The following is a 13,602-nucleotide window of genomic DNA, read 5'->3' as shown; positions in this document are numbered from 1 at the left end:
CATTCCCTCAGGTCTGAACTCTCGCCTATGTAGGTGCCTCTGATTACAGCTGTCACCTCTGGTCACCCCTGCGACACCTGGACCAAACGTTCGCAGTGGGTGCGGGAGTCTGCTGGGCAGACCCCAGTTGAAAGCTAGCTCTGCCTCCACATAGCTGTGTGACCCAGTGAGTGCTTCCTGATTTTTCTTCTCCTGAGTGCGCACACCCATAAAATAGGGATAACATTGCCGACTTCCTGAAGTCGTTAAGGGACTAAATGGCCAGTAGACTGATAGTAAACACTCACGATTCCTTCCGCCCTTTCCTTCTGATTCCCACATCTTGTATACACCTCGGTTACAGCGTTTAGGCTAAACTTTGGCACTTGGACATTTAATGATTTTTCTTATTTTAAACATATTTAAAGCAAATAAAGTTAAAATCACCTACATTCCAAGCACATGGCAAAAAGCATATGAGTAATGGGAAATTACTCCTTCATTCGTAATTAGTCCCACATTCGACTCTACTGCCCAGAGGGAGTATCATTCTAAACATTTTATTTCAACACTTTTTTTTCCCATTTAATAATACACCATAGGAATCTTTTCAGCTCAGCTAATACATATCGATCGGCAACCCTTTTTTAAGGGCGACACAAAGTACTCCAAAGCTCTATCCAACCAGGAGTCTATCAGTGGATGTTAAACTTGTTTCCAGTTCTTACCACGAACATCCCCACACGTCTATTCAGCACACTCACGCTGCCATTTCTAGAGGAAGGGTCCCGAAAAACGACACTCTGTGTCACAGGCTGTAAACACCCACCACTATTGTGAGAAGCCAACTCTCCAAGGTGTTGTGTGGTTCACTCATCCAAACTGCCTCTTTCCCCACACTCTCCCCAGTGCTGGCAGCGATCAGTCTAAAATTCTGGCCAATCTGATGGGTTAGACAGGAAGTCATCTAGCGAAGAGACTGCCCATGTGTATGCCTCCGTCTGCAGGTGCCTGTCTATATCATCGGTCCATTTCTCCGCCAGGTGGCCTTTCCTTTCGGCTTTGTGTCATAGAGACATTCTCATTTGTTAGAGGTGTGGTAAGATGGTTTTTTTCTTCCAGGCAGTTGCTTGTTTTTTGTAATGATTTGTTTTCTACTCTGGGCTCTTGGAAGGCGGGGCGTCTTCTTGTTTATTTCAGGAAGTGGCTGGCTCAGGGCCACCTCCCAGTGGCACCTGTTGTGTAGATGAGTGAGTGACCCTACACAGGGATGGCAGGCAAATCTAGGGAAAGGTAGCCTCTGCATTGGTAAAAACGCTACGTCAGGGGATTTTTAAAATAAAATGTATATTCTGGAGAGTGTCTGTCGTGCCTGTCGTCTGAAATTTTCCATTTTCATTTCAGGTCATTGTAATCAAAAGCACTATGGAGCTTGAGAGTTGATTTTCAATTCTGGCATTAGGAAACCTGCAAGGTGAATAGAAACAGATATTATGTGGCAGTATTCATGTGTGTAAATGGCACATAAAAAACTAGAAAAATATGTATCGACCCTGAATAAGAACTAAATGAAGATTAACAGGCTGATGAATTCTTCTATCATAAGAGTAGCCATGTAGTGGCCAAGATAATATCAAGAAATCATGAATCATTTTAAAATTTATTTATTTATTTATTTTTAGAGAGGGGAAGGGAGGGAGAAAGAGAGGGAAACATCAATGTGTGGTTGCCTCTCACACGCCCCCAACTGGGGACCTGGCCTGCAACTCAGCCATGTGCCCTGACCGGGAATGAAACCTGTGACCCGCCCCAGTTTGCAGACTGGAGCTTAATGCACTGAGCCACACAAATCAGGGCTAATTAATCATTTTTAAAATGACTTAATCATGATAGGTTTATATCATGGGAAAAAAAACCCCAAAACACAACTCTGGGCTTTCTTTCTTTCCTGAGCATATGCTTATTGATTTTAGAGGGAGGGCTCCTAGCTTGGCACACATCAACTGAGTGATCATGTTCAGTCCCTTAACCTCAATTTCATCATCTGTGCACAGGGGGAAAGCTTCTGCCCAGACTACTTTAACCACCCACCCACCCACCCACTCACCCATCCATTCATTCATTTACTCCTTCATGCATCCAAAACATACTAGCTGACATCTTACAGTGTAGGTTGATTTAACTTAAATGAGGATGTATGTAAAGGTGACTTGGAAACTATAAGAAAAAATACTCTACCACCATATCTACTTTGGGACCAGAGGAAAATGCAGCTCCTGAAAAACCCCACGGAATAGTTTTTATCGTAGTGAAACGTTTGCACAAAGGTTTCCATGAAAACACGTACGGACATGCATTTCTGTGCTGTGCAACATACCCAAGGGCTTCAGCAGAGGCAAACCCATGGACGGCATCCGTGTGACGCGGACTCGCCTAACCAGGGCAGCCTGCTCTGTCTCTGCAGGTGGTGGTGCCGTGATGCACAGGGACGCGCGCTGAACGTGACGATGACTGGTAGCATCCACCCTGTGGCACCTCTGGCATGTCTCATCTCACTTAACCTTTGCACCTCAGTGAGGTAGGCATCATCAGCCTGAGCTTACAGATGAGGAAACTGAGGCAGTAGAAAGGGGCTGGTCTTGCTTTTCAACCTAGGTCTGTGTTTTTCAAAGTCCAAATCCCTTGATATTTTTTGAAGGACTTGCTTCTTTATACCAGGGTGATTCTAAAATGCATGAGACTATCTGAATTGTAATTTCAACATTTTTTGTTATTTAAAGTCTTAGTTGTGCAATTACTTGCTTTTCAAACCCCTTTTTCTCGGAGGGCATCCCTCTTGCGTTTTCAGGAAAGGAGCCTTCTGGAGGGCGGGGTCCTCTGTCCCGGAAGCCCTCCTCCGTGCCCTGAATACAGTCGCCTCTCAGTCGAGCTGTGTCACTTCGGCGTGCCAACGTGCAGAGGAGTGCCCGCTTTCCAGGACTTTGTCCCATGAGGGACACAGACAATCACTTGTAACACCCAGGTGTGTGCCCCCACTGGGCGGGTGCTGATGGGGGACCTCGCTGTCGGAGCGACTCTGCTGAACGGAGAGTTCGAGCCCATCAGGTTACCTCTAGTCCCCCCAGGATTGGCCCAAACTGCTTAGAAAGACAGATCAGACCGGCTGTCCCAAGAACCAGAGAGGACATCAACACGCAGAGACTGTAAAACCTTCCCTCTGCCTGGGAAGGGGCTCGGATGAGTTCTCCCACCCCCGTGGGGTTGGTACGACAACCCACCCCCAGATGAGAAAAATCGCAGTCCTTGTTTTCAGAGCGGCACCTGTGCCTTTTTGTTTTCTGAATGATTTAGAGGGTTCAGAGGAAGGACTGAATTTTGTCTCAGAGTTGGCTTTTCTAACCTCTGTGTACACCTTGATGGTAACGTGTAGGTATTTGCCAGAGTGCCGTAAAATTTGCTGTGATTGGCTGGGAATCCATTCACTGAAGGAAATTTTCCTTTATGTGCCAATCAGAGCCCAGGGTCCTTTTCAGGATAGGGTAAAAATTCAGGTTGGGCCCCGGCTGGTATGGCTCGGTTGGTTGCAGCGTCCTCCTGTACACTGAAAGGTCGCAGGTTCAATTCCCCGTCAGGGCACATGCCTAGGTTGTTGATGTGGTCCCCAGTTGGAGTGCATATGAAAGACAACTGATGTTTCTCTCTCACATCAATGCCTCTCTCTCTTTCCCTGGCTCCCTCTAAAATCAATAAGCAGATCCTCAGGAAAGAATGAAAAAAAAAGTTCTAAAGAAATCAAGTTGGGATCTGTGATAGAATTATTCAGCAATCCAAGGTTACTTAGTATATACCTATTCCCATCTGATACACCCTCCTGATAACATACACTCCTCAGAACACTGAAGGTAAAGAGATCAAACTGTTGAGAAGAATAGACACGGGGGAACTCCACCCTGCGTGGGGATGTTGCCAGAGATTTGCCTGTTTCCCAAAGCCTTTCCTCAGATCCCTGCTGGAAAAGACATTCTGCTGGAGGGAAGATAAGCCTGTGGCTTTCCTGCACATCCCGCTCTCTAAGGCTGTGTTGAATGAAGAACTTGACAGCTGCCGGAATGCAGAGCACGGGAAGTCGCCCTGCAGACCAGAGAGCTCCCAACGGGGAATAATGGCCCTCCTGGGAGCGAAGAGCATCCAACAAAGATCACATTCAAGTCTGTTTAAAAATAGATGCTATTTTATTGTTCTCAGCAAGTATTTAAACATCTGGTAAAGATTTGCCTGGAGATACGCCTACTGGACCTTTCTTTATTAGTGGGGTTTGTAATGCTCACATGATGTTGCAACCCCCCCCCCGCAAAAAACAAAACAATCCCCCAAAACCCGCACTGAAATAGTGTTTTGAACTCTAGAGGTTTGTTTTCTTAGGCAGGTGCACAGGCTCTTTGTAACCTCATTTAGATTATTGATTCACTTAGCAAATCCTTTCTCCTTTCCAGAGTGGAAAGCTGAAGTTCAGGTCACTGAGCAAAAGTGACCAATTTGTGGGCAGGGGTTGAGCAAATTTTCCTGTTTGTCACTTTGTCTCAAATTAAAACTAGCTCTTATAAGAATCTTACTGGGCAAAAAGAAAAGGAAAGAGAAAATACCTCCCGCGGAAAATAATCTGCCCTTCATTTTGCAGGAAGATGCAGTTGCATTCCCGAAAGGCACGTGAACAAGTGTGACTCTGTATGTCAAGGTCTGGCTACTCCAGTTGATCTGCGTGTACGAAGTGTAACCTGCACCACAGGGTCGGGGATGCCACAGAGTCGCCGATAAGGAGTGCAAAGTCAAGCACTGTATCTCATTCTAGGTGTCAGGTGAGGACGGTGGAGGTGCTGACCGGTGTTTTAAACGTGGGTTCAAACCCCAAGAGAAAGACATGTGCTCTACAGAGTTCCTCTTAACAACTGCAGCCACTGACGCTTCTTCTTCTTCTTCTTTTAAAAAAGATTTTATGTCTTTATTTTCAGAGAGGGGAAGAGAGGGAGAAAGAGAGGGAGAGAAACATCAATGTGTGGTTGCCTCTTGAGCGCCCACTACTGGGGACCTGGCCCGCAACCCAGGCATGTGTCCTGACTGGGAATCGAACCACGGACCCTTTGGTTTGCAGGCCCACACTCAGTCCACAGAGTCACCCCAGCCAGATCTGATGTATGTGCTTATTAAAATTGAAAGTATGTGGCTCTCCAGGTTATCTAAAAGAAAAACCCTCGAGGAATGTCCATCCTAGGAAGAGCCCTTTTTTGTACTCTGACTGCTGAATGCAGACTCTCATTGCTTATTCCACGCCACGTCCCCAAAACTTAGAACAGCACTCTCACACCCCAGTCCCAGGCAGGTCTTAGTTCCGCAAGGCAACAAACACCCCCAGACTGTGCCGAGTGAGCAAGCTGTGACCTAGTGGGCCCGTGCGTGCCCAAGTTCATGTTCTAACTGATGGCATAGGAAGCCACCGGGGACCGCAATGATCCCAGCTACTCAGTGAACTCCTGTGTGTGTGCGCCCCGGTTTCTAGAGCTTATGAAAAGAGACATTAACCCCTTTTCATAAAAAAAGCCCACAATTTTGGATTTGGGGCCATTAAAACACTGTTGAGAGCTAAAGGTACAAGATTCTACTTGTTAGCCACAGATATCCATAACTTATCCCTTTTTCCTATTTGATGCAAAGATATGAAGGCTCTGAATGTACAAAATCAAACATTAATGAAAGTGGCTGTTTTAACAACAAAAAAATCATAGCTTACTATAACAATAGGAGATGAATGAACTAAAATGCCAGCAAACATTTTTGGAAAGATCCACTCTGGTGTAATGGATATTTGAACATGATAGTTGCTTCTGCATTTAAAAAAAAGAAAGAAAGACCCTTGTAATTTCAACAAATTTCTACTTTCACGGCTATGTCTGGATCTAATGAGAAACAATCCCAATTGAGCCTTTGAAAAAATTTTTTAACGTAGGCTTAATTTTTTCTTCTAAAATGACCCTCCTCTTTAAAGAGAAAAGACACAGCTGTTTTCAAAGTCATTGTTTCCTCATATTTCATTCAGAAACAGTCCTAACTGCTGGTGGAAAGATGGTTTCCATGTGAACTGATGGGAATCAGGAACATTTCTTGATCTGCCGTAAATCTGCATTTGTAAAACTACTCTTCACATTACCCGTTACAAAAGTCTTAAAACTTCGAATATTAAGGCTGGAGCACCGATTACTGCTGTGAAATTTAATATAATAGCAGCCGAGCCTACCTTTAAAGAATATTGTTTTAGGGGGATGTGTATTTTATAGCAGCTACATGTAAGAAATGTGTGTGCATAGATGAAGCTGTGTTAGTTTGCTTCAAACAATACAGCTCTTCTCTGTGAAAAACTCTGCACTCTTGGCCTGTTCCACCTTTCAGTCAGGTGGGGACTGGAAGAGTGACATTCCAGGCAAGTCAGGAACGATCTTGGCTTCAGGGACCCAGACCCCAACAGTATGCCCCGTTGCAGAAACACTCTGTGAACCCTGCCCATAAGCACATACCCTCCAAGCTGCAAATATTTTGCAGTGAAAGCGCTCCTCCATCATCTAACCTTTCGTCTGCTCTGCAATTCTCTGGGACAATGAATGAAATGTCTTTGTGAACCAGAACTAGAAATAGTGATATTTTGCTGCCCAGTAATGAGGAATTAAGAACAATTTTTTTCCAGTCCCAGCTAACAAATTCTTCTAGGAATCCCTGCATGAAAAGTATTAATAGTCAAAGTCCAACGTCTAGGTGAAATCAACTCAAAAGTGTTCCTGCCACATTCAAGGTGGAGGGTAACCAGGGTTGCCATTTTTGTTTTCTAAATTAAGCTCACCTGGAAGTCTTTCTGGTTGGACTATCTATAAAGAAGTCTGCTTCTCCTATCTCCCTTAAGCTCTCTCGGTGTCCATGCCAGGGGGGGAAAAAAAGTGCTTTTCGGTCACTAAGTTATCACTAGCCAACTTTATGTTTACACATTTCAGACGACAAAGAATCTAAAGCTGGGGATTTTGAGTCCAATTTTCGGGAACCCCTGCCCCTCCCCGCTTTGTCAGGCTTCGCTAACACAATTAAGTGCAAGGGTAATGGACATCTGGCTCTGAACTTCAGTGTAGGAAGCTAACAGTTTGAAGAGGCAGCTTAGCTGCGGTACGTGTGAGACAGACGGTGGGTTTACGACCCTCTAAGCTGCGTGCAAGTTTCCACCTCGAAGTGAACTAACAGGAATCCCGTTTCCCCGGGGCTGGTCCGCTTTTCTGCGCTGTATAAGGGTCTGTTTTCAGTACCACGCCTGGGCAGGGAGTTCCACAGCCTTTCCTATCCAGAGACAGAAATTGCCTAACCAGTGTTTTAACAGCTTGAAACCCAGTCCTGGGAAAACCCATTGAGTGAACTGGGGATTTCAGTGGGAGGATGTGATTACTGTTTTCAAGCATCTTTCGGGATGCCGTGTGGCAGAAAGATCAGAGATGCTCATTTCCACTTCACCAAGCAGAATAAGGACCAGAGTGGCAGAAAAACACAGGACAAGAGACCTGGGTGCACACAAGGGAGCCCCGTGGCTGGGAGGTGGTGGCTTGGAGTCAGTGAGCCACAAGACCCCTTCCAACTCTTGAAAGCTTTTTTCAGACCCTGAACAATGGGAAGATCTAATTTGGAAAACGATTCTTAGAAAATAACGAATGTACTTTTGGAAGGAACGTGGCATTTGGAACTATTTCCACCAGTTTTTTTTCAGAGCACCAAAGCGGAGGCAGGATGCGAGGGAACTGCCTGTGGATGGGGCGGAGATGTACAGTACTAGGAGAGGAGGACCGTGTCCTCGGAAGCAGCCCCCAGAAAGCAGGCTCCACCAGCTCCATCACTGGGGAGTGATCCGACACAGAATGCACAGTGTCGTTTAAGATGCCGCCCGAAGGCTGAGCACCTGCAGGCATTACTTGCACAATAAAACCAGCCTGAGACACTAACACAGGAGAGAGAGCAGCTTTCTGCATGTATCACCTTGGGGGCAGAGATGGAAGCTAGCCTTCAGGGGACCAGCCGCCTTGAAGGGTGAGAATTTGCCTGGCCTGGGTCTATCTTTGCCAACGTGTGACCTATGTAAGATGTGTGTGTAGCCCTGTTCCGGGTGGTCGCATCTCTTCCTTCGTGCTCGTCCTTCCGAGGCACTAAAATAATTGCCCTCCGACACACAGTGAGGCCGCTGACTGCTGGGTTAACAGATGTAATGACGGAAGAACTGTACATCTTGGCTAATGTGGAAAAAGACCCCAGTTTAGCCATAAATGTGTCATTGACTTCATGTAGCGTCTGTTCGTGCAGGCAAGCGGGATGCACTATTAAAATGCTCGGCACCTAATTCTTAAATGAGGCTCAACCAAAAATTATAAATCTTAATGCCATTGAGTTCCTGGATCCCAACCGAAGTGGCTCTATTAAAACCCATATTTATGTTGTGCAATTGAATGTCCTAATTTCTGGCAATCAAATGCACCAGAACAAGAACATCAGGCAAACATGATTGCCAGGGAGAATGGAAATGTCTAGATAATCCAAACTCTAAAGCTCTGACTCACTGCTATGAGGGACAACTATTTTTCAAGTTGGATGTAAATGTAAAAAGAAAAAACAACTGTACTTTCTGGAAAACATAAAACCCAAGAATCAGCCAACGCTCATTGGACATGTGTTTGAGGGTTCACACGGCATCTCCCTGCACCCCCTGCTTCTGAACCAAGGGAAGTCTTCTTGGTTCTGGGTATTCTTGGAATCCTTTTCTAAACTCCTGGACTTTCCTCCCATTTCAAAGGAACAATTGAGGCACTGGTTCTGAATTTAATACTATATTTATTAAAGTGTTTTTATCAACAGACTGTCACCAGAAAGTTCCGAGTGTGTTAATGCAGCAGGCACAGTGGCTTCGAAGTTTGGCGCCCGGCAGTCCACAGAACCGCACCTCACTCTCAGAACTCTGCCCCCGCTGCGCCGGTCGCCCGGGCAGGACCCACACCCAGCCTCCCCCACGAAACGGCTCAATATAAGTGTTGGCTCCTTCGGGTTTAAACGTTCTGAGGCCGCGGGGATGCTGGTCAGTGAGGAGCGAGACTCAGGCCCCTTCTCTGCCCTGCCGGTCTGAGGCACTGCACTGGAGTCCCTGTCTGCATCCCCTCCGCCGTGCACCACACTCCCGCCGTCTCTGTTCGCACTGGGTCCCCTTTGGTTATTCTCGGAGTCACAGCAGGCCCTCAGTAATGACGCCGTGCTTCTGCAGACAGGGGAGGCCGGCTCTGCTGTCTTCGGGAGACGCTCTTCACTGCTCTGCTGACCGGTCTGGCCCGCCTGGTCCAGGGCCTGTACAGGCTGCAGGAAGAAGCTCCGCGGCGGAGCGCGCTGCATCCCCGGCGCTTTCCCTCGGCCCTGGAGGCAGGGGCAGTGGTGGATGTGCGGGAGAGGAAGCACGAAGCCCTCGGGGGTCGGCTGTGCCGCCTTCAGAGGGGCCACACCGTTCTGGACGTGCACAAAGCTGCCGGCGCACGGGTGGCACGCGCAGTCACCCACCTGTTGGCAAGCGTGAGGGCCGTATTTCAAATGTTTATAGGTATGGGGGCAGCTACACCCCTGGTTCACAGAGTAGAGGTGCCGCACAGTGTGCTGCTCCAGAGAGGAATGCACCAAGGCGGAGCTCGGGTCGCTTCTGGTGCTTTTGTTGGGCTCGCTATTGTAAGCAAGGTGCACGGGCGCCCCTGCGTGCTTCGCCTGGCTTTGGAGGAATTCGACGCAGGTGTGGGCCTCTTCGTGCGAGGTCTTATCAGAGGCAGGGCAGCTGTGGGCCGCCAGGGGCTCTAATTCATAGAACTCATGCTCTGCGTCAGATTTCTGGCCCCTGGGATCTAAGTGATAAGCGTTCAGGGTATGTGTTTTGCTTTGTCCCTTGTCGCCAGGACTTGTGGACAAGGCGTGGGAGAAGGCACTGCACTGGAGTTTCTTAGGTAAAGGGATCTGACCACAGGCTCCCTGTGGCCCAAGGCACCGGCACATGCACTGGAAGAAGAAGGTGGCGAAGGCCCAGCTGATGCACATGATCAGCATCATGAAGGTGCCCAGCTGGGTGTAGGCCAGGACCGTGGACGGCATCATCATGGCCCCCGCCACGAAGGTGGTCAGGGCGGCCATGGCGATGGCGGAGCCCATGCGGCTCAGGGAGAAGACCACCTTCCCTTCCCGGTCGGCGTCCGGGGCCAAGCGGTAAGCCACTCCATAGTGGACGGCGAAGTCCACGGACAGGCCGACCGCGACGGAAATGGTGACGGACTCCAACACGTTGAGCTCCCAGCCCAGCAGGACCAGAGAACCAACCGTGACAAATATAGTGCCGGCTATGGAAAGGATGGCGTACAGGCTTATGACGATGTTCCAAGTGGTAAGCAGCATGACTATGAAGGCCACGGCCACGGACAGCCCCATGGCGATGAGGGTGCCGTCCGAGAGGCTGTCCTGCAGGTCGTAGAACTCCAGGTTGCTGACGAACCAGCCGTGGCTGAGGCCCTCGGGGGCAGAACTCAGCTCGCTGGAAATCCACGAGTCCACCTCCTTATAGAACTGGTGCATCTTTTCATAAGCCAGGGTGAAGAGGTAGGTACTTTGGAACTCTAAGACTACCGCCCTGATGGTGTCGTTGATATCAAACCGTGGCCCCGGGGTTTTGCTGTCCAGATGGTACCCCGTGCTCCTCTCCAGCTCCATGATGGCTCTCTTGATGCACAGCTCGAAAATCTCCTGCTTATAGGGGAAGCTCCAGCGGCTGCAGCACGGGTACAGGGCCGGCTCGTCACAGTCCTGGTTTTCCATCCAGCGCTTGAAGGTCTCAATGAAGCAGCTGGTGAAGTCCTGTTCATCAGTCTGGTAAAAGAATGTCTGGTTTCTCAGCTTTTGACAGAAGTGCAAAATCCAGACCTGGGAGGCGGGGCTTGCGATGTTGAAACTGCTATCTAAGGTCAGCTTCCCTTTACTCTTGGGGTTTAGGGGGTTGCCGTTGTCCTCTGGGGACACGCCCCAGATCACTGTGATGGGCATGTGGAGCTCCTCTCCGTGGTGAACACGTTCAAACATGAAGAGCTTTTTGTACTCGGCATCGTAACGCTCGAAAGGGTGCGAGGGCCTGAAGACCTGGAACTCGGATAACTCCAAGGAGGGCAGTTTCATCTTTGGGTTTATGCATACGATGTAGGCCCCGCCCACTGTCAGGGCGAGGAACCAGAACAGCCAAAGGTAGCGAAACTTGATGACGATGCAGGGCAGCACTTTTTCGAAAAAAATCCGAGATGCTTCTGAAACGGCGAAGAGGACCTTGTGGCACTTCTGCCAAGCCGCGGTCCAGCAGCTCTTGTTGTCGTAGATTTGCTGCTGGGGCTTCTTGAAGCAAGTGAATATGTTGAGAAGGTACCGTTCGTGCAGCACGACCACGGCGGGGAGCCACGTGACCATCAGGACGTAATTCACCAGGATAGCGGTCCCCGCGTACACCCCGAAGCACCTGATGGCTGTGATGTTGCTAACGTAGTTCGCGTAGAAGGCAGCGGCGGTGGTGAAACTGGTCACGAACATGGACAGGGCTGCGTGGTGCAAGGTGATGCTCACCGTTTCTGAGGTCAAGGCGTGAGGCTTGTCAAACTTGGTGTAGTTCCAAACGTCGCACAGGACAAACGCGTCATCTGCCCCGATGCCAACCAAAATAATGAGCGCGGTGAGGTTCATGAAGGGGAAAAACTCGAAGTTAAAGACTACGCGGTAGAGAAAGTAGGACACGATCAAGGAACTGATGATTGCGAACATTGTCATCAGTGTGATGAACATGGACTTGGTGTAGACGCACATGACGAGCAGGACGATGAGAATGGCGATGGCGGGATACACAGTATCCATCAGAAGGTAATCCTGGAACAGACTGTGTTTGATGCCGAACTCAATCCCGGTGACGGTGGTGACGCCGTCGGACGAGTTCCAGTTCTCGAAGTTGTCCAGGTAAATGTTCATCATACTCTCTCCCTTCTCGGTGGGAGAGAAGAGCATGCTGTACTTCAAAGACGGCACGGCATAGTCGCCCGTCTTTGGGGTCATAAAGTCTTTGTCCACCAAGTAATGGAGGATCTGGTACACGGCGTTGTACTTGGTACACTTCCGCGGCACGTGGGTGCACTTGAGCTGATCCTTCCTTCTGGCCGCCGTGTCCCAGCAGTCCGGCTCCAGGGTGCCGTTCTGGTAGTGTTTGGCACAGGTTCGAAGCAGCTTCAAGGTGTGGGACACATCCCGCTCAACGATCTTCTGGCAGGACGATCGGTTGTTCAGGATGGCAATGTAGTTGCCCAGTGTCCAGCTCGGGCAGCAGGAAGCGGCCGAGGTCCTCTGGCAGAGGTCGCCGAACTGGGGGTGGGACCTGATCTGTGGAGACAGAGATAGGTGGAAGGGCTGGCATTTAAAATGGGGGCACTCACAGTGTGGCATTAGAGTGGCCATGAGGGACAGGGAGTTGTGAAGTGGAACAGCCACTCTCGGGAGTCAGCCGTGAGTGTGAATATAGACTGAGATTCCCACGCCCCAGGCTCTGCCACGGCAGGGTACTCGCTAGGTTACTTGATTCTGAACAAGAAGGCACTGTTTGGGGATGACACACCAGCGCGAACCACCTTCAATCGGCTACTTCGGTTTAAAAACAGGAGACAGAGTTAACACCTCTTTTGTGAGCAGGCCTTTTCAGAGCCACTTTAAAAAACAATGAAGTGGGTAGTCTGGGAGGCTTGTGTATGTTCACCCACAGGGTTAATTAAGAGAACAGTCCGATTGATTTATGAAACCAATGTGTGGCTTTTCCTAAGATTTCTGGTTATCAGCATGAATTTTGGGTGATGAAGGTGTTACAGCTGAATCAACTTAGTTGGAAGCAACACGATAGGCCCTAGAAAACTGTCAAAAAGTGGCAGGGAAACCAGAATCGCTGACGTCAAAGATGCGTGGGAGACCTGGAACAAAATTGCTTCCTGAGATATATACAAGGGTGGGCAAAAGTAGGCCTGCAGTTGTACAGATACAAAACGCAATAACTAATAAGAATACAGGAGTAAACCCTGGGTTTCGTGTACTCACACCTGTAAGCCTACTTTTGCCCATCCCGATATGTATCTGACTTAAATAAATACATACACTTAATAAAATAAATAAGCCCTTTTGGGAGAACTCTCTCTTTTGGGAAACAGTGCTCTCTCTGCTGCGTATTAGCAAGCGTGACAATTCCAGATTCCAGGTGGACAGTGTTTCATTCAGGACGCTGTTCCTATACCGGGCTTTTCTGCTGATGGCTATTCTTGTTGTAGGAAATGGGAAAATGGTTCCAATGCCAGGTCTGGCATTGCTCATTTAGAGGAAGCCCGCACAAGTCCATTGCCTTCAGAGTCTGTAAGTGACATGAGCAGGAATAAGAAGTGTCCCCCTCCCCTCGAGCCTGTCCAGAAACTTCTCTTTAGAAGCACCAGAGCTAAAGACGCCCCACTCCTACCACGTTCCCTCATCTCTGTT

General features: G+C 48.7%; 1 protein-coding gene across 7 annotated transcripts in view; it reads right to left on the bottom strand.

The window, feature by feature from the left end:
* Positions 1 to 8,867: 8,867 nt before the first annotated feature.
* DISP1 (dispatched RND transporter family member 1) overlaps positions 8,868 to 13,602 on the bottom strand; it is a 136,490-nt gene continuing 131,755 nt past the window's right edge. For all 7 annotated transcript variants that reach the window (XM_071219580.1, XM_024575952.3, XM_045184473.3 and 4 more), the window contains one exon: positions 8,868 to 12,471. In XM_071219580.1, coding sequence (XP_071075681.1) covers positions 8,884 to 12,471 — 3,588 coding nt within the window. In that variant the 3' untranslated portion in view covers positions 8,868 to 8,883. The remainder of the gene's footprint in view (positions 12,472 to 13,602) is intronic.

Source organism: Desmodus rotundus, chromosome 10 (genome assembly GCF_022682495.2).
Source record: "Desmodus rotundus isolate HL8 chromosome 10, HLdesRot8A.1, whole genome shotgun sequence".
In the NCBI taxonomy this organism is placed as follows: domain Eukaryota; kingdom Metazoa; phylum Chordata; class Mammalia; order Chiroptera; family Phyllostomidae; genus Desmodus; species Desmodus rotundus.
Note: the sequence above shows the minus strand (reverse complement) of the source record. Positions and strands in the feature narration are given on the sequence as shown.